The sequence below is a fragment of the Empidonax traillii genome, unplaced genomic scaffold (assembly GCF_003031625.1).
Source record: "Empidonax traillii isolate 1590-97213 ecotype Southwest subspecies unplaced genomic scaffold, ASM303162v1 scaffold104:size2570737, whole genome shotgun sequence".
NCBI lineage: Eukaryota > Metazoa > Chordata > Aves > Passeriformes > Tyrannidae > Empidonax > Empidonax traillii.
Genome location: NW_020955297.1, coordinates 919,485 through 945,719, shown reverse-complemented (window position 1 = coordinate 945,719; position 26,235 = coordinate 919,485). Strand labels below are relative to the sequence as shown.

Sequence of the window (26,235 nt, the reverse complement as noted above, 5' to 3'; positions counted from 1 at the left end):
TCTGCCCAGACCTCCTAGAATGCAGCTTCAGGTAATCTGGCTCACCTGAGGTTACAGTAGGCTTCAATGCTGCAGTAGCAAAGAGGCAGCCTGGGGTGTCTGCAGGAGCAAGGTTTGCAAAATCCAGTGCTGCAACAGGAGCCAAGAGCCAGGATGCAGACACGTAGCAGAGGGATAATCCTCCTTTATTTTTTGGTGTTTATTTCAGCAAAACACCAAAGGAGCATCGAGGAAAGATGCCACAGGCAAGGACCTGCGGGTGCCGGGCCCGCAGCTGGGCGAATCCGCGTCCTGTGACATCTTGCCCTGTCAAGTGCAATTACTGTAATCTTCCACAGCCTCTCAAAATACGGATCCCGGCTTAGAAACCGGGCATCCACAGCATGAAAGCTGCCTTTGTGCCCGGGCAGAGCCTGGGTGCGAGCCAGCCTTTAGGTGCATGAAGAAAATGAGTTCTCCACGTGCTGGAAGAAGGGAGGAAAAGCAAGCTTTCCCGCCCGACCCCACCACAGACAGGCTGGATTTCACCCCCGTCTCCCCGCTGCAGCCGCCGAGGGGCCAGGAGCTGCACAGCTGCCTATCCCCCCAGGAGTAACAGAGCCGTGACCGCAGAGAGCTGGCTGGTCCCCTACCCCGGAGAGTGGAGCACAGCCAACACATCCGGCCATGGGAGCGTCTCACGGGAAAAAGGTAACGGGGCAGTTTTATTCAGGGCTGTTGGTGGTGGGAGGATGGAGAAGGCACCATCTGCTCACGTGGTGCTTGTTTTGCCCCGCGCGTGCTAAGGCGGCTGATGGCAGCGAGGGATTAGAGGGGAAGGGACCCGCTCCTGGGTGTGGGTGCCACTCATCAGGGCCGGATTAAGTAATTCCATCTAATGGGCTCAGCACTAGGGCCTGCTGGGCTTTTCAGGACAGTGAGGAGGGGATCAGAGCATTGCAATAGGACAGGCAAAGTTTGACTTTTCTGGGGAGAAACATCAGGTTTGTTCCGAGTGTGTAAGGCAACCTGCAGGCTGTCTCCCACAGGTGCAGTACAGAACAAGCCCTGAGTGTTTCTTGGCCTGGGAATTGCTGCCAGCTCCCTCCCAGGACAGGGAGGAGCTGGGTCAGGTCCCACAGCACCCACATGTATCTCCCTCTCCTCCAAATCCCCTGGGGAGAGCAGTCAAACAGCTCCAAATGGAAACAGAGTTTTATGAAGTCAGAGCTCTGTGGAGGCAGCTAGAGATGGTTGTGCTGAGGATGCTGTGAGATGTCATTTTGCTTTCATGGCTGATGACATCAGTGCCTAGAGACACGTCATCACCGTTCAGTCCTGGTGCCCTGACCTGGAATTAGACTGCCCTAGTTCATCTCCCAGCTCTAAGAGAAACACACTTGTGCGCCACACTAGGTCAGTAACTTCTACTGGAATGGGGACAGCAGTGGCCCTTTGCTGCAGGAGGGACCTTTCATGCTCAGCTGAGCATGGCTGTGGCTTTCAGAGGTGTGGGCACCTCCAAACCAGGTGCCTTGCAGAATTTCACAAACTTGCTGGACTTTCTTCCAAAACTAAAGATAGGCTCTTGCAGGGAAAACATGCAAAAAGCAACCCACTGGCCAGTGTGACCAACATCCAGAAGGAAAATCAGAGGTGAAATGGGACTAGTAAACATTTACCTATTTTTCTGGACTTACAAGAAGTGCCAGGTACGGGAGGTGCCGCTCCCAGCCAGCTCCCTGCCTCTCCAACACCCACCCGAGGTGCCAATGCCACACTGACTCCAGCACACAGGGGAGCCGTGGTCGTTCCTGGGGCTCAGGGCTACAACAACACACCCAGGAGGAGCCATGCTCTGCCCACAGCTAATCCCTAGACCCCTGCTCACGTGGCTGTGACCTTCAGGCCCCGGCGCATTTGTACAGGCATTACTGGAAGCAGGGAAATAAGCTGTTTAGGTCAGGCTTGGCTCAGTGCCACCTGGTTAAGCCCTGCTGCATACAAAGCAGTCCATGCCAGCCTCCTGACCACCAGACCAGACGGCTTTTGGACAGCTTTCCCGGCTGTTCCCTCTCTCCGAAACACCACGATCTCACTGCAGCCCCACACTGAATGGCCTGGCTTTGAAACACTGCCGGGATCTCGGGCTCTCCCGTCTCACCAGCTTGCTGGAAGCTCCAAAAAGCTCTGAGACAGTTTTATTTCCATGGGTACCAAAAGGTCAGAGATGTCACTCCCATTTCAGCCTCTCAAATGTTGCCTGGGTTGACAAAAGCCTGTGCCACTGCCCAGCTGGCACCAAGCAGGGATGTCTGACTGGCAGCGCCTGGGTCGGTGCTTTACCCTTAGGCTGATGCTGATGGGGGATGAAAACAAGGCAGCTCCTCTGCTACCTTTCCAGGGTGGGCATGAAAGCAGGATCCAGCCCTCCTGAGGACCAGCTTGGGCCCAGGTGACAGGCAGAAAAACTCTCCTTCCCTCAGCCCTTGCAGAACCAGCACAGTTCAGGACACAGGGACCTGACAGGCATGACCCCATCCATCAGCTACAGCTCAGAGAGGACCTGCAGGGGAGCACGAAGCAGGATGAAAGCTCTGCACCCCTCGCCAGCACCGCCTGCATTAGCAGTCTCAGCTGCACCCCTTTTAAGCTTAAAACAGAACAGGACTCCAAGGAGATTACAGTGGTGGATTGTGGAGTGCAACGCAATCCCCAGCTCCACAACAAAAGGCACCGGAAAGGCTGCCAGCGTGGCTCCAAGGACATTTCTACTTTGAAAGGCTGCAGCTACTCCCAGAAAACCTGTTCTGGTATCACCAGTGTCCTGCGGGCCCAAGCCAACAGCAGGACTCCATCAAGACACAGACCCTTGCTGCGATACCCTTTGCTTGAAGTGAAGGCAAGAACTTTGCTGGGGGTTGGTTCAGGGGTGCTGCAGAGCTGGTGCTGATTCCCTGCCAGTTCCTCTGCTCTGCAGGGCATCAGCCCCACTGGGGACAGGAGTGTGGCTGACATCTCTCTAACCTCAGCAAACCCACTTCAAATAATCCTACAAATGCAGCCTCCCCAGCAGCAGCTCCCCAGGGTGCCAGGGCAGATGATTCCAGCCCCCACCCCTCCCCCCCTGCAGTGGAGGAGGTGGTTTCCAGGCACCTGCACCTCTCCGCTGCTTTTCTCCACTGTTTCTCAAGGCAGGGTTTGCATAGTGGCTGTTTCCCCAGGGAAAGTTTTCTGTCCCCAAATTCCCAAGAGTGTCAGTTTACACTAATGTCAGATGAGCCCAGATTAGCCCTGCTGCTGAGCGGGGAGCTTTGCTCTGCGGCTGGTAAGAACAACAAGAGGCAGCACGCCAGTGCCAGGGAGAGAGGCTCTGCTTGTTCAGGCAACCACAGTACCTGGCATCCCATTCTGAAAACAGGGCTTTGAGAACATCCTTTAAAACTGCTCTATCTGAGCACTGCAGGACTGGACAAGCATTTCTGGGAGCTGCTGGTGGGATTTCCACACAAACACAACTTACCCCACTAGGGACGGTACCCCCACGGAATGGCCAGAGAAGTGTTCTTTTCAGGGCACAAGGGATGTAGCACAGGACATGCACCATGTCCCTCAGCCACCCCACTGCTGGTCCAGAGCAGAGCCCCTTTTCAGAGGAACTTTGGCTTCTGGCAATCTGCTCCACCAACACACCTAGTTACACTTCAGGACTTTTTCTCACCAGTGATCACACATATTATTTACATGCAGTAAGGGAGGTGAAGGCTACAAAAATCAACCCCTCAGATCCAGAATGAAAAGGAAGCCCTAAAAAATTTCTTTGCAAAAAGATGGATGGTGGAAGGGGGAATAATTGCTCTGCCCCTCATTAGCAGGAGGCTCTCAAATAGGTTAATAAGTGCCACTGCCCTTCCAGCAGCTCTGCTGTGGGCAATAACAGGGTCATATTCCTACTAAGCATCTGTGTAGAAGTCAGTAATCTTGTCAGTCAGAAGGGTCTGTCTTAAAAAGGCATCTGACTGCTCTTGTCACAGGGCAGGGAGAGAAGAAGAAGTTGTGACTTTCAGGGTTTTCTACCCATCCTGAAGGAGGCAGTGAGCCTTCCCCAACCTGCTCTGCTGCTTCTGCAGCTGCGCTGGGTCAGCAGCCAATGTGCTGCACCCTTCAGCGCAGTGCAAGGTCAGCTCCATGGTACCCACAGCAGCTCTAACAGCTGACTGCCCTGAAGCAGCATGGGGATGCACACTCAGTGAGGGACATGCAGCCTCCGTGCCAGTAAGGCGACCAAGCACATCTCACCAGTCCGTGCAGGACAAGCTGTGGCACAGAGGTTTGATCTGTGGGTGAGGGTGCTGGGCAGGACACAGAGGAGCATCCAGCATCTGCTGCCAGCCCCTCCAGAGCAAGGGTAGAGGTTATCTGGCAGTGGCCAGTGCTGCCTGTTGCAAGGGGGCCGTGGAGAGGGCTCAAACTGAAGGGAGGTGCACAGTGTGCTCATGGGGAGACCAAGATCATTGCATGGGAAATGCTGCAGCTGCTGGCTCTGGGACAGCTCAGCAGTCCACAAATAAAAATGGATTAAAGTAATTAAAGGCTTCACTGCTTCACTCTGCTCCTGGGGGTCTTGTTTAAGTGGTATCTGCTGCCTCCTCACAAACCCTGCAATAACAGGGATGCTTCACCTCTTCCTTCACTGCCTTCTCCATTTGCAGCCCATGGTGGCTGTTTTCAGCCTGGAAGGTGGCATCTTTTCCCAGATAACTGACAAACCTCCTCCCTTTTGGCCTCTTCCCTTTGGGGTCTCCTCTGCACAGGACCCAGGTGGCACATGCTGCCCACAGGGAACAGACCACACCACTCTGCCCTGACAGTTTGTTACCAGCAGTGCCTGGGGCTGATGGGGCATTTCTGCCCTTAGTTTTCACAAACCCCATTTTTACAAGGTAAGGACCTATTCTAGCAACCCTGGGCAGGTAAAGAGCTCAACAAGGTGCTGTAAGAAGAGCAGATTGCTAATGGTAGCCCTGTCCTTGGCCACTAACATATGGTCCCCAGTTGTGAGATGGAGTGATGATGCCACTGCAGCCTAGCAGCTCTAGGACAGCATGGCACTGTACCAAAAATAAATATTGTCCCTATTAATAATGTGACAAAAGCCTCAATTTTTGCAAAACAACATTCTTCAGGGCACTTTAGGGTGTCTTAATGGTCTCTCTGCAACATGACAACAATTCACTCAAAAGCTGCTGGAGCCCTTTTTGTGCCAGTGACTGATGCTCTTCCCCTGCAGTCAGCAGCATCCCCAGAAACAGTGGAGCAGTCTTTCACTTTCATCAGTGGTACCATATCTCCAGCACAGGGTAAGAATAAGCTCCTGAGACAGGTGAAAAATGGTTTATCCATAGCAACAGCTTAACTGCTGCTGACAACACCGAGGTGGGAGATAAAGGTATTGCCAACAGAGAGGGGGCAGCAATTTGGCTTTGCCCTGGCATGTAGAGGTGTTGTGTGCTCCGTACTTTGCAGAAGGGACCAGGTTAAAATGCACTGAACTGCAGGTGAGGACTTCCTTAGGACCACAGGAGAATAGCAGGTCCATTGGCACCACACCGATGGATGGGTGTGCTGCTCCAGTTTGTGCCGAGAGCCTCCCTGTGCCCTTTGCAGGGGGATATTGGGCTTTGCAGTCAGCTTGAATGCTGACAAATGAACCTTGTGCAATGCTGCCGTGGGGCTGAGCCCTGTCACTGATTGCTCTCATTAATCTGCAGGAAATTTTTTGCTGAGCTCTAGCGTGTCGTACTGCACCTCCCCAGACATGCACTGGGGAGCAGCCAGGGAGCAGCATTTGCTCAGCTGCAGTGGGGAGTTCAGTGGGGCTCCCTGCCCCAGGGCTGCCAGCTCCAGCAAGCCCCCATTCCCATGCTGCTGCCTCCCTGCTTTAGTTTATTTTGTCCTTTTTTCTGGACAGTCAGTGAAATGGGACTCAATCTGCCAGCTTTCACGGCTGCAGGAGGGCTGTGCTTGCCTTCTGGGGCCACAGGGATTTGGGAGGGGAGTGGCATCGGTGACAAAGACAGGCAGAGGTCAGCACGGTGCTCATCTGTGTCAAATTGTGTTTTCTTTATGAATAAAATAAGATTAAGCCCTATTTGAAGCATTTGCAATTTTCTACTCGACTAGGCAGCAAAGTGGCCACCTGGCTGGTGCCCGAGAGCAGTGTGGGAGCTGCAGGAATGTCAGTCTGGCCCCATAGCCAGACTGAGAGCCCCCTCTCCTTCTGTAAGCCTAAATTTGCAAACTGATGTAGTCCAAAAAATCCTTGAAGCTGCTGGTTGCTCTTGTGAGAGTGGCCACAAGCATCTGCTCTCAGCTTCACTTCAGTCTGAGACAGGCTGCAGACTTGTAGAGGTCAAAAGACCAGTAATGAAACATTACACCAATAACTTGATATTTCTTCGAGTCCTTTGCAATACAATAGTGAAATCAGCTATGGCTGTGGCCAGGAAACAGGAGTAATACAAGCTCACAGCTTGGCTTGAAAAACCAGCTGCCCCCAGGGCAGGTGTGCACAGAGGGCTGGACACGGGTGGCTGAACATCCAGCAACCCAGGACAGGGAGCAGTGGGGCTGGGCTGAGGCAGGTAATGGATGCTGTGGTGGTTCAGAGACCCTGCCAAGACCCTTTCCATGACAAGGGCAGCACTGTGGCAGCAGATTTCATAGCTGCTGGTTCAGGAATGCTGGGATGTGCCTGGACACCGACTCCTGGGTGCCTGCCAGTCCTGATTGTGAAACCTGCCAAAATAACAGTGTCCCATAATGAGTCGGGAGAGAGGAATGTGCACAGTCAAGCTCCCCATCAGGGAGTAACCCTCCCAAACAGCATTGCTCTCCCTCTGCAAGAGAGAGGTGCAGGCAGTTTCTCATAACAGCCCTGACAGCAGCTATGTTGTGACCTCCACAAGGAAGACAAGGTCCAGTCTGTCAGCTCTGGAGGGAACAGGGTGTTATACTGCCTCTCGTAGCCCTCAAGAAATTCTAGAAATTCATCCAAACTGCAGCACTTTATTTGTCCAAGGCCACCAGGGAATCAGCAGCAGTATGAGTCGTTGGGGTATGCTGGTGATTTTCTCTGTTTCTCCTTGACAAAAAGACGGTGTCATCCCGGCAAACATGTGCACCAGCTTGCTGAATCAAATAAGCCTCAACACCTCACATGGCAGGACTTTGCAGCAAAACAGTCAAACTGACAGATTTTTGTACTTTGACATCACTGATGGGAAAAAGTCTTACTAATCCTCCAAAGTTCCTTCCAGTGGATGATTTCACCGAAGTCTCTGGATCAGTCCCAGTTGCTGCAAATGAGCACAGATAGACCAGAATTCAGTAATAACACAGGGAATTCGAGCAGCAGCTTAGATGGTATCTCAGCATCCAGAAGCATATGAGACATTTTCATACAGAGCACCAGGAGCAGCAAGAGGGTATTTGGGGCTAATTGAAAACAGAGTACAATTGGGATAACCTGTAAATCGATGTTGTGGCTTCATCACACACAGAAATGCTGGCTTCGATCTGCCAACCACCAATGCCTTGTTCTGGGTCATGACAACTCCTTTTAAAGTCTCTGGGTTAAGCAATAAGACTATTTTAACCAATGGATGTGTTCATCCACTGAACACCGATGTCAGCAGCTGCTACAGCACCTTAGGGACAAAGCAGCTCTTTGAGCCCATCTACTCCTAAATAGGTTGAGCAACTTCCAACCCTGCTAATGTCATCTCCCTCCCAAAACCAGGTCTGTGGGAGAGTCACATCAGTTCTCAGCCTGGATGGCATTTTGCCCACTTTAATACCTCTTTATTACTGTGATCTGATTGCCGCAATTTCTTGCCTAATTCATTTGCTCAGACTTTGGCTACAGATACAGTTCAGATGCTCTGATACTGCACCTTAATGACACCTGTATTGATCTGAACGTGCCAGAAGCCATCCTCATCACCCATTCTATGGTTTGCGCTCTGACCACACTGATGGCTCATTTTCCTGCTTTCATCAGAATACAAACATGGTTCAAAATTACTATCAACTGCGCTGCAAGTAAATATTAGAGCACCCACACGTGGGACAAGTAACAAACACTGATTAATGGTTTACACAGGGCGTTTGGCTTTAAGTTGCAGTAAGAGCATTGCACCTCCTGAGCAGGGAGCCAGGGATGAGGATGGTGGTTAGAACCGGTGGTTCAAAGTAGCCTGTGAAACTACCTCCAGACGTTTGCTGCAGGAGCTCTTAAGTGTGCATCAGAGTCAGGGCCAGAAAGAGTCCTGCTGGGATATAGTAGTGTCCAGGATGTTTGGGAGTAACATAGAACAGTGTTACTGTGTTACTTTAGAAGCAAAACATGGGACTACTTACTATATATACGTTGCTTTGTGGCATTTAACCTATTTAATCACCAGGCTAATTCCAGCTCAAGTGGTGATTGTCCTCACTGACAGTGTCAAAGCAGGATGGGGATCCCACACAGGAGGATCTTCGCTGCAGGCTGGAAGTGGTACCTGCTCCCAAGCAGCAATGACTCCAAAACTGTCCTGCTTGCCTGCAGAGGGGCAGAGTGTTACCATCTGATGCTAGATTTTAATTATTCCTTCTTACTCCTCGCAAGATGCAGTCACATCACACAGAAGTGATTTTCACATGGAAACAGGGGGTTTGGGGAAATAGCAGGCACTTTCTGTCCATTTACTGCAACACCTTCCCCATCTGAGCCCTCACTGTGACAAATTTAGCCCTCTGACTCCTGTGGTACCTATTCCCCTGCCCAGCTGTCTGGGGACAGAGTCCCATACTCTGCTTTGTCCCATGGGGAGCAGGCAAAAGTCTCCATCATCTGGGCAATCATTAACTGCCCCTGTGAGCCTGGGAGGTGCAAGGAGCCGTCCTGCTCTGCAAACACACTAATGGCTCAAGTGGAGATTAGCAGGAGTTGTCACCAGACACACTGTGCTACAGAGGTGACACAGTATCAGAGACCCAGCATAGCTCTGACCAGCCTACACAACCCCTAGCCATCACCAAGGTCACCACCACAGTGCAACCAGCACGACTTCTTAGATTGTAATGGGATTGCATGGAGTTTGTGCTGGAGGCCGAGGCACACAGGGTGGGAGGGAAGGTTGGGCTGCCCAGCCAGTCTCCACTACCACAAGCAGCACCTCAGCCAACATCTAGCATTAACCCAGCAGAGGAAATGTTTAACCAGCCTCCACAACCTCCCTGCAACAGGAGGTAAAACTCTCTGCCTCAAGTTCAGCCCTGGGTGACTTTAGCAGAGCCAAAATTTTGCCTGCGGACCAGAAGCCTGATTGGCAGCAATGCTGCACTCCCAACCCTGTGCTGAGCGTGGAGATTTAATAAAGATCCAGGCAGGAAGGACCAGGCAGAGCTGTCTGCTCTGTCACTCACAGTTGCACTGAGGCCCCTCAGTCAGGCAGACAGCGAGCCCATCCCGGCGGCAGCGTTATCTCACTGTCATTGTATTTGCATCAGCATTACACATCCCTGGAAGAGCCAGTGTTGGTACTGGGCACTCACTTGACATGTCGGGGCTGTTTTAACACAGAGGAGACGTGTCCACACCGTAAAGCTCCTGGTGCCACAGGAACTAGCTAAAGAGATGACAGCCAGCAGCCAGCATCACTAGCACAGTAACTCAGCAGCTAAAAGTCAATCTAATGTACAGCCCCAGTAACAAGGGCCCTGCTGTGGTCTTTTCTCTTCCCAGCACTCATTAGAAACACGGGGGCAGTTGGTGACTGACGCAACTCCTTGTCCGCAGGAGCCACTCCAAGTAAATATCACCCAGCAATCAACCGCCCTCACACAGTAACCTTCAGGAGCTACAGGGGCAATACAAAGGCTTTTTGTTAATTCCAAAGACACAGGAGCACAGGGTGAGATTGCTAACTAATTCAGATAGTAAAGATAATTGTTCTGCAAGGAGCTCCCAGAAAAAAAGAGCTTTGCCATGAAAAGTCCTTTGGTTTAGGACAGAAGGTCCTCAGCACCCCACAAACTCACTTTCCTGCAGAGAGGAGCCCAGATGTGCTCCATCAGGCACCAGGGCAGATCAGACAGAAATATATCCAGAAAATTTAGCTTGCCTTTTTCTGATTTGCTTTACTCAGTCCAAAGCAGGTGTTGATGGTTTCCATTCCCACATCCACCAGCAATAACTACATTTACCTGGGAGCTCAAAGCAGGTTTAGATTGATGCTCTTTTCCCCCTTTGACACATCTCCAGTGAACTCACAGAACCAAAGCCTGTTCAAAGATGATCCAAGGGGATTAGTACAGATGTGCATCAGTTTCTTTTTCCATTCAAAATACCAAATGGTATTTTTGGAGTGTGCAATGAGCAGCCAGGTCACGGGGTAATGGGTGACATGAAGGGAGTCTGCTTGGCCATGGAAAGCTTTCGGGGCACACATGGGCAGTGAGGCAGGCTGAAGTCTGAGCAGAAAAACTGCACAACCTCCCCACTTAAAGGCTTTTCCTTCGTTACAGGTTTGGTTTAGGGGCAAAAGCTGTGTGGGGTCTTCCAAACCCCACCCTTGTTTAACCCATGGCTGAACGGGTCTGGCTGACTGTGCTCATACAAGCACAGGGACACACACCACACACAGTGGAATGTGGACCAGCCTGCCTCTTGCCTCCTGCATCTGATGCCCCATGTCAATTAAATTTAACAGCTCCTAGTCAGGAGATTAAAAAGAATAATCATTTTTTCAGTCTCTAGTAGCAAAGGACCAGCAATGCCTCCTATGTTTCATCTCCTGTAATAGAGCAATATCTGTACAGTCTTTTCCCACTCCTCTCTTGTCTTTTCTTCCAGAAAGAATATTCCCTTCAGTCCAAGGGTCCAAGTGGGAGCAAGAAGACAGGGAGTGGAGGTTCAGGTGAGTGCCAACAGTCCGCGCTGCCCCATAAAGAGCTTTGTAGGTGAACTGGAAGGGACTGGGACTTCTGCTCACACCTGGTGCTGCTGAGCCCTTTGCTAAGAAACATGGCTGGAATGGGGGAAAATGCTGGGACATGGAGAGAAGCAAATTGTGGAGATATGAAAATAAGTAAAAGAGTACCCCTGTGGTCCCCTGGCAGCCTGGCGTCTTTCACGGGGCCAGGAGTGTCAGGCCAGGACATGGTCAAGACAGACCATGGGTGCTGTGGTGTGTGAAGATGCCTGGGCATCTCAGCAGTGTCCCCCAGCTTTCCTTATGCCTTCCTCTTGCTGTGCTCCATCCCTGGCCCTCCTGGGACTGGGACACTGGGCATCTGCAGGCTGGCACTGGGCAACCTTGGCAGAAATGGACATAGCATCCACCTAAGAGCCAAAAGTTACTGGGGTGGTTGCTTCTCCTCCCCCAGCTTTGCACCCTCTGGTTTCCCAGGCTGTGGCAATTCATACCCAGCATGGTACCTCCAGCCACAGTGAGGATGGGAACAAGAAGCCCAATTCAGGCAAGGGCTGCATCTCAGCTGGATGAGACCTGGGGCAGCGATGATGTGGCATCACACGGCTCTGATGCCACCAGGATACCCATGGCCCCATGTAGGGGCTGCTTCTCCCTCTTGCAGCTCTTACCCTTGGGGTACAGCAGCTGCTCCCCTGGGCCGTGCAGCAGTTGGTTGATGACAGGGTGTTGCAACATGCCAGGGAATAATCACGATAACTCGAGCGGTTGCCCTGGTGCCGGCTTGGCTGTTGCAGTGGTTGCTAAAGAGAGTGGGCGTGCGGCTTCCTCTGGGGCGATCTGATTTCTCCAGGAGAGTGGTTAAGACACGTTGAGGAGAAATCGTCCTCCATGGAGCCGGAACACGACCTCTCCACCAGCAGCAGCGGCTGTGCCGAGCGGGCAGCTCGGGTGCCTGGGCACACACAAAGCTGTTTGCTTTGAGGAGAAAGAGTGATTAGCTTGTTCATCCGTCCTGGAAAAACATCACCTGGCAACAAAGAGCAAAGGGAACAAGTTTGCAGGGCGGCAGAGGGACCTCTGGGACCAGCACTGAGGAGTGAGCAAGGCCACCGGCTGCTGCCAGCTGAGCTCCCAGTCCTCAGTGGAGTCCTTGCAAGGTGACAAGAGCAGCGAGGAGGGAGTGCCGGTGCAGCAGCCACCTCCACGTGACCTCCCGTCCAGGGTCCCACTGCAGAGACCTGGCAGGAGCCAGGCAACTCCGTCGGACCCGGCCAAAAGTCACGCAGGCACAAGAGCAGCCAGGCAGCAGCGGCAGCCTCAGCCCCCACAGCCCCATGTCCTGGGGCACAGGGCAGCACCTGCCCCCTGGGCTCCCCAGGGCCACACTGCGGAAATCAGGTAAGCTCAGGGCCCCCCAAACTATCCCAGGGGATCCCCACTTCTCTGCTGCTCCCTCCTGTGGGATGGGCTGCTGAACCCCACGGGATTGCTCTGCACTACATACATGTTTATGCACAGGTGACTTTAGACCCTGTTTTAATTTTATTTGAGATATCATGTTACTTTAATACTTTAGCAGCTGATTGAGAAGCTGCACCTTTTGCTTGTGCCTTTCCAAACATATCCCGTAAGAAATTCCCTTTGTAAACCCACGCTGCAATTCAAACCTTCTTCTTGGAGAGGCATTGGGCTGGACGGGGGGCTACTACAGTGCCTGCAAATACACGTGGGAGGATTTTCTCTGCATTTAACAAAATGCCTTTGAACTACCTTAGAGTATTCATTACTGATTGGTGTGCATCTCTGTCATGCATCTCTGTCATGCATCTCTGTCACAGGCAGGCAAATGAAAGAGCAAATATTTGATGAGAGATTAAAAGTAAGTTTATTGTCAAGAAGGACTGCTGAGCATCTGCCACTGCCTAACAAAACTAAACAAGTGCTCCACATGCCGCTTGGAAAAGGCATGGGATGTCTTGGTGCTTGCTAATAGAGTGAGATCTCAACCTTGTTATCTTTGCTTATCACAGTCCAAGGTAATTAAATGAAATGATTAACCAGCACAGACAGTCCTGCCTGACAGCAAAGGGGCACTTCCTGCTCCCTGACAGCACAAGCATTTCCAGCCGGTAACTTCTACACCCCAGACAGCCCAGCAAGCCTCAAACCTGATGAAATTTCTCTCTTCCAAATACACATGCATGAGTGCAAATCTTGATGACCTTGATGACATCCAAAGTCCTTTACCTTTGGGGTGACTGCAGGTGTTGACACAGGGGCAGCCGGGGCTGAGCCCAGTACCCGCTCTGTACCCCCTGGTGCTGGTGTAAATGGGGGACCCCGGCCCTGGGGTCTGTAGTGCTGGCACGGGACTTTACAAGGGGAAGCAGGACTAGGGGCATTGGCTGAACTGGGGAGACTGGCTATAACAGCAGGAGAACACTGGCTGTACTGGTGGGAAGCTCAGACTATACCGGTGAGCAGCATGGGCTTTACTGGTGGGGAGCACTGGGTGTACTGGTGAGAAACCTCATCCCCAGCATGCACTCAGAAGAGACACAGAGATAGGAATGGTGTTGACACGTGGCAGTGGTGCTGGGAGCTGCAGGGTTGTGTTCCCCCAGCCCTGTTTTATATTTCCATTAGGGTTTTCTCTCCCTTTCTGACCCCGTGACCTCGTGGGGTTTATTCCTGACCATCAGGGCTGAGTGAAGGTGAGGGGACTCGGGCTGTGCGTGCCTGCTGCCCCAAGGCAGCCACCTGATAGCTGGGAACTGCTTCCCACGGCGGCCACATCGAGTTACACTCACCCTATTGCATTATAAATACCAGAATTAGCCTTGCTTAATTATTTAAAACTATAGATTAAAAGCAGACAAAGGCTCTTTGCCTCCTTTCCAGAGCACCGTATCATTTATCGGTGATGCGGGCGCCCGGTGACGAGCAGGGGGGAGCGTGCCAGGTCTATCAGTATGAGGTGCTCCCGAGCTGCTGGCACGGCAGGAGCAGAGCAAAATCACGGTGAGGATGGGAGCTGGTGCCATCTCACCCAGGGAGGGTAGTGTTTGGCATCTGCCAGTCTTTAGGCTCACATTATTATTATTATTATCATTATTATTATTATTATCATTATAATCATTATTAACCTCACCATCATCCATCACCAGGGCAGTAAGCCACAGCAGTCATTAAGCTAATGTGAATTATAGGTATTTTGTTCTGGGATGGGCTGTGTAACAGCAACACATGGATTACTGGAGTGATAGGGTATATTTTGCGGGCTCAGATGCAGGGACTCACCCACCAAAGGATGTCCAGGCATTGAGCCTCCCTGTCAGGCAGCACCCACATCTGAATCACTCAAGCTGGCACCTGAGTGCCTCACTATGCCCTGAACCCACCGACCACGCAGATAAAACACCTGAAAGGTGCTTTCAACACACAAAGTTTTGGGGCTTTCAGAGACCAGCATGCAATTCTTTCCCTGCCCCACATTGCCAACCCAGCTATTCTGTGTTTCTAAAATACAACTAACTAACACTAGAAAAATCTTGCAAATTAGCAAATGTCATCAATTGAAGAATTCAAAACAAAAGACAAACTTTCAGCTTCATTCTTTGTAGGACTTAACACACAGCATGACCTTGTCTGACATTACACTCTCACAGGAAAAGGTGTAGAGACAAACTCTGGCTCCACTTCAGACACTGGAAATGCATTGACAAATGCACTGACATACCCTAAAATGAAAAAAAAAAAAAAAAGTGAACGTCTGGTTAACAGATAGAAGTGCGCCAGTATTTAAAAGTAACAGAGGACAGTTTAAAGATCCCACCACCTCCACCTGCACGTGCAAACCATTGCAAGGAGTGAGGACAGGCCCCACTCCTCTCAGCCATCCCAAGAGGGCTTTGAGGGATAGCACCCTCACCACGGGGAAAGGAAGGCTCTCCAGGGAGCAGATGCTATCAGGGTCTGTAGCCCAGAAAAGGGAAGGTTTCCTCCCCGTGAACTGCAGTTGAAAGTTTGTTAACTTTTAAATGTGTCAGAAACTCACATTATTTCCCAGCCTCAGGTTACTTGTGTAAATAGCTTTAAACCTGCCCTGCTGACCCGTCCTGATGTGTTGGTTTTGCAGCCACCTGACTTGCAGGACGTGTATGACCAGCTGCTTTCAGCAGCACTTCATTAATCTCTTGGTCCTTTAAAAAAGACACATTCATTAATAAATCCCAGGCATCCAGAAAACCAGAGGTTCTTCCCCATAACCACAGTTTTAAGTGATCATTTCTGCCCAGGAAGCAGTCCTTGGGTCAGTGGTTTTACAAACCAGATCCAGGGCTCTGATCTTGGACATCCCTGAGGTTTTTGCCCAGTCTCATCCCTTTTACCAGGTAACAGGGTCTCACAGAATTACAGACAGCAATGTCCTATGAGTATGGATCCCATCCCCAAAATAATGCCTTCTGACTCCTGGAACAATTCAAGGAATGTCCTCCTTTGCCTTAAGCAGAAAAAGAAAAATGAGAATATAAAGATATCGGTGCAGCTGAAACACAGCTTAAGGTTATGCTGGGAGTAAGGACAGGGCATCCTTTCTCCTGCAGGCTGGCAAATAGGGACCCAGTGGAAAATGTTTCTCAGGGAGTAGATCTATCATCTTCAAGACCTGATGTAATTCATGTCTGTGTAAGGGGAGACAGACTGCTATCATGCTTCTTTTTGTCATTTTTTATGGTGCTGGAGGTGTAAATCAAGCCAGGTCTCTGCAGTGGATTTACAGCAGGGTGTCTGTTTTTGCATGATTCAGATGTAGATCAATGAACAAGGCTCTGCTCTGGCACTCCCTGGCCACCATATAAATCAGCAAAAGGTGTTGGACACTTTTATATTGTTCTTGGCAAGATATAACCAAAAAAATACATATAGATGTTAATATCTTCTGCTGTGCTCAGAAAGACAGTGTGACCTTTTAAATAGGTCTGTTTTGGAGTGTTGCTTATAAAAAGCAGTTCTGTTTTCTTTGACACACTCAGTCTTTTGCTTACTTTTAGATATTTTGCCTTCCCTCATTTCTAGAAGCCTGAGGCTTTCTAGAGAAGGTGCATTTCCAGATGCTTTTCTGTTAGTAAAAAGCAAGACTGCCAGGATGAGGATGCCAGGGACCCTGGCAAATACTTAGACTTCACATATGGAGTCATCTCCTCTCTCAGCTGTATCTGTGAAATGAGCTCCCAGTCTTGATTAGTTTTCTAGGAGACCTCATAGGGAATTTTCAGCATCTTTGACATGGCCCAGAGACCAGCCACCCTCCTGTCTCAAAGTGTGGGACTGGCTGGAGGACAAGCCAACATTTTAATATCTTGGTCTGTTCTGACCTAAAGCAAAGCCCAAATTCCTGCTCATACTGCCTGAAAATGCTTATAAATCCTCCAGTTCCTGGGAAAGTTGCATTAAAGTCATCAATCTGAAATCTTGGGGCAAATTGGTTTCACTTGTGTTTATGCTCAGCCCTAATATTTTTGAGGAACAGGACACCAGGCAGCTTTGGTGCAACACTAAATGCCTTAGAATTTTGCAAATATAGATCATATATACTCTACTTGGAGCATTGCACAAGATGTGTTGCTTGGGGTGCTGAGTAGCTTTTGGGCAGCCCAGGGCAAGGAGAGAGGTTTTAGCCTGCTCCTGGAAAGGAGGAGGAAGAGGAGGAGGAAGAGGAGGACTGGCTCATGCCCAGGGTTTGGCCTGGCCAGAACTGAGCTACACTTCCCTTTGCAGCTGCTGCTTTTTGGTTTTCCCTCACTTGGAGGAGATGCCCTTCACAGAGCATTTATTTAGGATTAAGCAACTTGTCTCTCAGTGGTGGTTTGCCCTCTGCATCAGGACCGTGTGCTGCTCCCTGCGCTGCCTCTGGCAGCCTGCTCTACCGTCCTGATGGAATGGAAATAATCCCCAGGAATGTTAAGAGGATTAACAGTCCTGGAAAGGGCAGGTAACCTGAGGGGTGCAACTCTGCTTTCGGCTGTCTACATGGCTACAGCTGTTCTTTACAAGGGGAAAACCTTGAGAGGCTGGAAACAAAATTAGTCCATAACTGTTGGGTTTAGAAAGCTGAAGGGTGGAGGTTTGGGCTCCTGCCCAGCACCTCTTTACTTGCACCTGTATAGGAGAATGGATGGTACAGCAGGACACCAGCTGCTTTTTGCAGGTTTTCATGTGAAATGCCTTCTCTCCCTGACTTTTGTTTTTCCAAGCTCTCCTTGACATCCTGCCTCCTGTGACACGCTCACCTTTACTCTGCACATCCCTCCACACTTGTCCATGCCACCTGCATCCTTAACCTGCAAAGCTCTCAATGCTGCCTTTTGCAGGATAGGTCAGTCTTCAGCTTTGGCTGAAACCTAGAAAGCAAACATAGCTCACAGTGGTTTATTTCTGCTGTCTATGTAATTTGAGAATTGATTTTCCAATTATAGCATCTCAGGAGAGGTTTGCCAGTAGGGCCAGATGATGACCAAACTGCTCTTGTCATATGGGCATCCCTTTCTGGGCAGAGAATGGGTCTCTGTGAAATGCTACCCCCATAAAAACATCTTCTCTGATCATCCTGGGTGTGTGGGGAAAACATCACAAGAGCAGACTGAAGGGCTGGATGACACTGTGCCATGGGGTTGTACACTTCTAGATGTTAGAACTATGTGCATACGGGGACACCCTACCCCAAGTGAATCACCTGGGACCTGGATTTTGGGGTAGGAGAGAAGAGACTCCCACTCCTGAGCTGCTAAAGAAAACCCAAACTCCACTGATGAAGCCAGGGGGAAAACAGTACTTTATAAGTAAAAGTCCCAGTGCCCCAAGAGCTGGCACAGCTTAGCGACAGGACATGAGAGCTACTCAGTCCAGAAAACAATACCAAAGTCACTCGAGTTTCAGCCATTTACAGCATCCAGGCTGGTCCTTCAGGCTTGGTTGGCTGTGTAATCCTTCCACGCTTGCTGCTTGCTGCATTATCCCCTAGCAAAGCACAACAGGCGGATTTAAGATGGACAAATCCAAGATGGACATGCCCCAGCCCTTCTCCTGACATGTGTCAGGATTTGGTACACAGCACACAAGCCAGTGTGGGCATCTGTGTCACTGGAGGCAGCTCTGGACTAAACAACAACATAGGAATAGCCGGAAAGGGCAGTGGGATGACACAGTGGCGTTAAGGTTAGTCCATTAGTATGGCTGTCCAAAAACAGTGTTTCCATTAAAAACACCTGGCATTTTATTTAAGTTACTCCATGGAGAGACTTTTTTGTTTGAAGATTGAAGACATAGCTTTGCCATTTGAAATAGGAGCTCAACCATTTCATTCATTCCAAAACAAACCTTTGCTTTTGTACCTTCCTTCCTTGTCTTTTGACTGCCTCTTCTTCTGTGGGAAAAAAAAAAAAAAAAGGAGTGAGGGGGGAGAAGTACAAGAAAAAACCAAAGCAATTTTATCCCAGTGAAAATCTGATATGTTTTTCTCATTGTTCAAAACCTGGCTTTCATCTAACAAGAATTAGCCATGAAATTGTGCTGCCTTAACCCTTGGCTGTTCTTCAGTCCTTGCATCTCTCTGGAAGGCGATGCTGAGCCCCCAGTTTCAGCCTGAGGAGTCCGGCCCTGCAGGGGTTTCAGTCAGGCTGGCACTTGCCACCAAACATCAAGCCATGCCACCTTCCTTTCTGCCAGCCGTGATGTGTGATCCTAGTGGAAAATAATTTGATACCAAAAAAATCACTGGTCCCAGCTTCCCAGTGCACTTTAAATATGTACCAAACTATTCACCCCAATTACACTCCTGTAATGAGCTCTGATTTGTTTTCTTTTGTTCCCAAAGCAGCAGGGCATTGGCCACAATGAGAAGTTGTTTGATACTGAATCATTTCTTCAGCAGTATTATTCCTTACACAATCCCATTTGATTGCAATCCACTTCATATTTGATAAGTACTTACTGACTATGAAAGAATGACCTAGCCTGCTTTCTCTTGCCTTTTTTTATTGATTTCTCTTTTAAAAAGGTTTTATTCCTTTTATATATGAGATTGAAATAAGAGAAAGAGGCAGCATTACTGAACAACTGTTTTCCTTGCAGCTCCATCAACCCATATAACTTCACCCTAGGCCCCCAAAAATACTTTAATAATGAGACATTTAAAGACCTGAAGCTGCCTACACCCTTTTCCTGGGACTTTTTATTCCTACTGGTAAACTTCCAAATTGTTCAAGTGAATAGTCAGGAATAAATTGCTCTTTCTGAGCCCTTGATTAGACCGTACACTGAATAATTGGAGGCAGATCTACTGTGCTCTGCATTTAAAGACACAGCCCACCACATGCAGTTTGTCTTAAAACTTGTGCTTTGCGCTCACTTTGTATAGGGTTTATTGTAAAGAGAAAATGTAGAGGACTTGGAAAACACCAACAGTGAGCATGCCCTGCGGTTTGCCTGAAATCCAAGCTGCCATTCCTTCCAAAACAGCAGGCTCCTGTTCTTACATCCAACATACAAATTATTACAGCGTGATCCCAGACTGCATGGGCGAATGGTGCTTTTCTTGGCACGGGGCTCGATCCCGATGAATAGGTCAGCAGGATATCAGCAAAATCTTTCCTTGTCAAGAGGTTTCAGATATAGCAGCACTTCCTCAAGCCAGTGTTTCAGAAACCCTTCAAATCCCACAGCATCCCCTTGTGTCAAGGGACTGACGGCCTCGGCCAGGATACCCAAACAGCAGCTCAGCACAGTCCACATCCATGGCTGCTTCCAGTTTTAGTCAGACCTATCTTGCATTAATTAATCCTTGGCACTAAATGCTGTAGCCACTGAAGCGAGTGGCTGGCAAGTAATTTAAGTGATCTAATTAATATGTCTCTTATGAACAACACAAAGGGAACATTTTTTTAAAACCTAAAAAAACCCCGCATCAGCACACGAAGGCACGTGCACTCAGACACTTGACACGGTGTCAAGCAGCTGGGACAGGCACCATCTCTTCTCCTCTCTCTTGCCCAGGAGAGGAGAGCTCCAGTGGGTTCCCACACCAAGCAGGGTGAGACTTCTCATGCAAACACCTCTCTTTTCTTCCAGCATCGATGTACACTGAAATACAACGGGAGCGACCAGATGGTGGGAATATCCTGACTCACCCAGATTACATAGATGGAAACCCAGACCTCATCAAACCTAAAAAGCTCCTAAATCCTGTAAAAGCCTCGAAGAGCCATCAAGAGCTGCACAGAGAGCTGCTGATGAACCACAAAAGGTAAGATGAGGTAACAGCCTGTCACTGGAACAGTCCGAGAGGTGCTGAGCCATCGGAGCTCAGGAGCTGAGGCACAGGTGCACAGGGAATGATAAATCTCTTCACTTGTAAACATAGAACTTGTTGTAGACCTTTCTTTTTTCTCTGATGTGACAGTTTCTTTTAAAACAAAAGCAAAACAGAAAGTCCCTGCTCTACCATCCTGAAGCATCAGCTGGCACTTTTCAGAGCCACAAGCACTGGAAGATTCAAGGCATCCCTAGAGCCCCACTCCTGGTGTCACATGAAAGTTTTCTGTTTTTTCTATCTCCACCACTGACTTGCAAAGTCCCCGGCAATGTACATCATTCCTGTGGGCTTGAAGGTCAACCCAGAGGCAGGAAGAAGTGCAGGCTGGATGGAGCCATTGAAAGCTGGGGGAGCACTGGGGTGAGATCATCTGCATAAGGAGAATGCTAATCACTGATTCCCTAAATAACAAATGGGTAAAAAAATGGGTAAAAACAGGCCAGAATTCATATTCCTGAATTCCTACCCCATCACTGCAATTGAACTTTTTGGGGGTACAGATACAACATCAGGCAAATCACATCAATGACTGAGAACCTACAACCATATTATTCCTTTACAGCAACTGTTTGAACATCAGTGCAATAAAATCATATTCAGCTCAGAGGCTTTTAAGCACAGCAAGAAATCTGCTGGCTTTATATTGACATTTTCCGAATGCCCTGAAATACCCTGACACAAGAGCTCTTTGGCCACCTAATTAAAACGAGCACAGCCTCTGTTCTGAAGGACTGCAGTCATCTCGAGAACCAGACACGTATATTAATTCAGGGAACAATCAAGCCTGCCAGTGGGGTGCATTAATCAATACTGGCTCTGGCTGGGCTTGGGTTTGATTTGATTTTCCCAGAATCAGAAGAATTACAGGGACCATTCTCTGGCATCAAGGCAGAGGTAACTATACCAGCCAGATATTTTTAAAACTCTCTGGCTTGAGAGTGACCATCTCCTCCCTAGTGATACTGATCAGTTTAAAGGGTCACCCACCAGCATTGGCTTTGATCTCAAAGAACATTATTTCAGTCTAACCATGATGGAACAAAGAAACAAGAAATTCCTGCAACAGAAGCCGCAGAGGTGAGTGGCAGCAGATGGGGTGCAGATCCCACAGCATCAGACTGAGCTGGACTTCACACTGGCAAACACGAAGTACATCATCTCTCTTTATTATTCCAGTTATGTGCCTGTCACTGTTACATCCACATGTCCCATCAGGTACTGGGAGGAGGCAGCTCCACCGCAGCCATCCTGCACCCCCTCATGCCTCAGTTTAAAACTGGTTTGGCTTTGACCTCCCAGCTATTTTTCAGCAAGTATGTGAAACCCCACTGCAAACAATAACCTCTCTTTGCTGGTTTCCTGCCACTCTCAAATCCACCAGTTTTGCTTCCTGCTACATGTTACTGTAGAGGGAGAGAGGGAAGAAGGAGAGAGAGAGGGATCTATGACTTACTCCTGTGCCTGCTTTGGTTGGTTTTTTCCCCTCAAGCAGCAGGGAGAAGCAACTCAAATCAGCAGCTTGTGTAACAAAATCCTTATCTTAGTCAACACCTCTGGGCACTAACACCACCAGCTGATTAAATCAAAGAATAGTAACAAATCCACAGGCAACATTGCACGCTGTGTCTCCAGCAAGCCAAGGCAGGTTTGCCTTCTCTCAAGCCTTGGGAAAAGCAATTTTGCAGCATCCAAGCTGTTCCTGCCTTGAAAAACCATCACGACAGCTCTGGGGCCAAGGATAGGGCTGCCTTCACTGGTGTTGCTGTGAAGTTTGTCCTGTCATAGAGCAAAAGAAATTACAATCAGAAGTATCATTAAACACGGCACTGGAAGGATGCAAGCACTGGTCCCCAGCCACACTGTGACAAAACAGAGGTCTGGTTTGCTGCATCTGGAGAGTGTTTCTCTCTCCTCCCTGCCAGTTCAGTTTCTCGTGCTGTGAGGTACCACCTCAGCACCTGCCACCCTGCCAAGAAATCCGTACCCCACACGGTTTGATGTTTCTGCTTTCAAACGACCGTAGCTGAAACCAACCAGCCTTTGGTCAGCAGAGACCCCCATTGCTCAGAAGTTCTGCATTACTAGCACTCCCCAGCCTGCCATGCCCTGGGCAAGCCCTTAGCACAGGCATGGGGAGGTCCCTCCTTGGCTCAAAACAGACCTTCACCCACAGGAACACCAAGCACCGTCCACAACTACCCACATGCTTCCAATGGGGAAGAAGCTGGTGGGAAGGTGGCCAGGATCAGCTGCAGGAGGTAAATCTGAGTGTCTAAATTCAGGCATGGCAATATAAAAAGTGTGAGGTTTCTGAAATTTGTTCAGAGAATTTCTACCATCTCTTTACCATGTATTTATGCCCCGCCTGCATGGCCTTGCTATGTCTCCTTTTCCATGATTCCACCCCTGACAGATCAGGGATTCACCTGAGATGCTTCAGGCAGACAAAGTGGAGCCAGGCACCTGCACCATCAGCAAACCCTCCAGCTTCCAGGAGAAAAGGACATTTAATTTCGGCCTCTTGACCCAAACTATCCATGTCACCGGGGGGCACTGCCAGCCCTCAGCTCCGAAGCGAGGCTTCACATAAAGCAAAGCTTCAGATGGGATGTGCAGGGAGGAAAGGAGCTGCCAGGACAATTACTGCAGACCAATGACTACCCCTGCTGGTGGGAAAAAAATCGTCATTATTTCAAATGTCTTCAACGCAGTTGAATCTGTACGTGACACCACTAAAACTAGCAACAGCGGGAGCCAATGGAAGGTCCTGTTTCCTGACACAGAAAGCTGTAGTGCCCCGGTGCAATGGGATCCACAGAACTTCCAGCACCACACACGCCATACATGGACAGCAAACTGTGCCTGCCCCAGATAGGCAGCCCAGGGCACCATCCCTGCAGTGTTGTAACACCCTCAAACCTTGTGAATGGATCTGTGGACCAGGGCTCGTTTGTGGACCAGGTGTCCCATGTTTCCACTTAGGAATGAGAGGGGTTTCGGGGTTGCCAGGCTGGCAATTTGGTCACACCCCAGGGCGTAGGTACTCAGATCCTGATTTATCTGCATTTTATCCACAGAGGTTTGGGCGTGGACAGCAAGCCAGAGCTGCAGCGGGTGCTTGAGCACCGAAGGCGAGACCTGCTCATCAAACAGAAAAAGGAAGAGGAAGAGGCAAGGAAATTGCAGTCTCCTTTTGAAAAAGAGCTATTAAAGAGGCACCAGAGGCTGGATCAGGTAGAACTGAACTTTCAGTCATCCCTGGGTTATCCAAACCACCCAACACAAGGCACAGGGGAGATGGGTTGGCTGAGGCTCAACCCAGGGTATAGTGTTGCTACCCTTTCATAAAACCAGGAGCCACAGTACATCCTTCACTGCTGCCCCAAGCAGCTGCAGCCCCCTCGTCCTCACAGTGGGATCCACCACGTTTGTACCATCCCATCCAGAACCCCTGTCACACACCACTGGCCCTGGACCTCCTCTGGGTCCCACACAGTGTCCCTGGGGGATGTGTTTTCCATTTCAAAGCACCCTAAATAGCATGGAAGCCATTGCAACATCCACCGAAGGGGTGCTCAGAACCCTGAGGTGTGGTGTGTGAGGCTGCAGAAGTGCTGGAAGAAACATTGCTGCAATCTCACCTAAATTGCTTTTGGGTGCAGCTCCTGACATATACCCTGGTCAAAAATATGCCCGGGGAAGGCAATATTCACTGTGCACTTGTCAGCAGCACAGCCAGGCCCCAGGTGTTCCATGCCTGCCCTCTCACCCAAACCTGTGCAATCAGGGAGCAGACTCATTACCACAGAAAGTCAAGTCATTCTGTCCTGCTTGCCAGTATTTGCACTGCAAAGGATGAAATTAGTTTATTTAATTAACAACACAATAATAGTGTCAGTCAAGCCGTGATCACTTGAAAACCAAAGTCTGGTTTTCAGAGAAGAACCAGGAACATGAAACAAGGTGGTTTGGGGGCAGATCCCTAAAAACTTTGCATATAAAAGTGAGGCAATACAATGACTTACCCCGCCTTAGACAGTAACAACTGCTGAGAGCTTTTCCCAGGCTCACAGGCCTGCTTTGCTGGGAAGGATTAAAACCTCCTCCTCCCTCCCCCATGCCAGGTCTGAAGTAAACCCCTCCCCTGCTTTTCTGATGGAGATGTTTCTCCCTAGAGGAAAAAAAAAAAAGAAAGAAAGAAATTAATGTTTCATCAGGACACAAAAAGAGACTAAGGGAGAATATAGGTCTGGTGTGACAATTTGGAAAAAGAGAGCCCCAGCATATGCACTACACACTCATTCAACTTTGGGCAATAATAACTGAACCCATCAATAATGAAACCCCCTGTTTTAATTCACCTGATGCCTTTTTGTCCTTTCATATGCATAGTGGCTCTTCTTTCTTACAGTTGGAGAAAGAGCAGGAGAAGCAGGAAGACCACGAACCAGAATTCATTAAAGTCAAGGAAAACCTGAGAAGAACATCAACAGTGACAGGGGATGAGAAAGTAGCGTAGCTTCTGCCAAAACTCAACAGGGATCCTACCAAGGCCAGTGCTAACACACACCTGCTGACATCTCTGTACATGGTGCACATTCACAGCCACATTGTCGGGGCTACTTATGGTTATTAACACTTGCTCCTGTAGAAGGCACAGAAAAGGTTTTCCCAGCCCAGGAGGGAATCACTGTGGAAAAAGTGCAGTATTCACTGAAGAAGTACTCACACAAGTGGATGCAGAGATAATGATGTTATTCCCCCCCCAGACCGTGGGTGCACTCTAACCACCAGATAACTCTTGTTAAACTCTAGGGACACAGCGAATATTTAAGCCAGGGAAGTCTGTGGAGGCTTGGGGTAACCCTGCTTCTTCCTGAAGGCAGGCTTGCCAGGCACAAGGTGATAAGAGGGCAGCTGCAGCTGCAGAGAACCTCCTGGAAACCTGGTAAGGTAACTAAAAGGGACAACCTGTGTATTACTGAATACAACCTAGATGACCGTAATGGCTTTCCTAAGGGTCACTGGTATTGCACCAGTGTGTGTCAAGCCTGGCTGAGGCTGTGTGTCCCAGCAGCACACTTGTGCTATTAAAAAAACCAACCTCTGTGTGCCCATACCAGTGCAGCACAGGCAGATGCCACTGTTCTTCACAAGCACCTTTAAACTGCATTTCAACCCTGTTTCAAAGTGGCTATTTAGGCAGTTCCACGCTGAGGCAGAAAATACATTGGACTGTTCCATCAACACCCCAAGTGGGAGGCAAATGCTCTGTGCAGAAAGCAAAGGCTGGGTGTTTCCAGCACGGCTGTCCATAGAAGCATGCAGTGACTGAGCAGAAGATCCCTGAGGATGTAGCAGACAGACAAACTGCTTCTTGCCCCTGGACTACTGAGCTTCAGCCCCTCACCCAGCAGCCAAGATAGAGGGGAACATAAGTCCTGATGCAAAACTATTTGTCAGTGCTTCTAATTCCCCTTTCCAGAGGTCAGAGCTGCCTCATAGGAGTTGCCACCTTGCAAAGCTGAAACTCTTCTTGTTCCTGGTATAGTCAAGCTGAGGTGGATGGTGCATTTGCACCATGTACAGACAGAGCCTGCCACACTTATGGTGGATACCCCTCATGCCCTGGGGTATCCATATCCAGAGCTAAAATTGTGCTTTTAGGAATATCTCAGCTTCTCGCTTCTCACATCAGCCCTGATACAAAGCCTGAACAGCAAAACTCACTGCCTGCCTTTGGACACTGGCCCTTGAATGGCCTCAGTGGATCTCGTCAGCTGGGAAGGTAATACCTGGTTAAACAACATCTCCTATCCATGTCTTCAGTGGGTCCATACATAAATTAAGGGAAACTGGGCATTTATCACATATTTATTAAAAAGTTGCTAATCCATTCCC

At 49.4% G+C, this 26,235-nt stretch overlaps 1 protein-coding gene across 2 annotated transcripts; it reads left to right on the top strand.

The window, feature by feature from the left end:
• The first annotated feature begins 467 nt into the window (after positions 1 to 467).
• Positions 468 to 26,235, top strand: FAM107A (family with sequence similarity 107 member A). Of its 2 annotated transcripts, XM_027882366.1 has the most exons (6): positions 468 to 690; positions 10,880 to 10,943; positions 20,091 to 20,265; positions 23,412 to 23,568; positions 24,746 to 24,886; positions 25,820 to 26,235. In XM_027882366.1, the coding sequence occupies exons 1-5, from the start codon at positions 667 to 669 to the stop codon at positions 24,851 to 24,853; spliced, it is 528 nt and encodes a 175-aa protein (XP_027738167.1). In that variant the 5' UTR covers positions 468 to 666; the 3' UTR covers positions 24,854 to 24,886; positions 25,820 to 26,235. The 2 variants fall into 2 exon arrangements, with proteins under 2 accessions (XP_027738167.1, XP_027738168.1); XM_027882367.1 differs by lacking the exons at positions 468 to 690; positions 10,880 to 10,943; positions 25,820 to 26,235 and adding an exon at positions 11,813 to 12,359 and having other exon boundaries at positions 24,746 to 25,753.

Bases quoted from the DNA above. Each gene is read 5' to 3' on its own strand.
- FAM107A (XM_027882366.1), top strand. From the start codon at position 667: ATGGGAGCGTCTCACGGGAAAAAG. The intron at 10,944-20,090 runs GTGAGTGCCAAC...CTTTTCTTCCAG, and splicing joins GACAGGGAGTGGAGGTTCAG to CATCGATGTACACTGAAATA. The intron at 20,266-23,411 runs GTAAGATGAGGT...TTTTATCCACAG, and splicing joins CTGCTGATGAACCACAAAAG to AGGTTTGGGCGTGGACAGCA.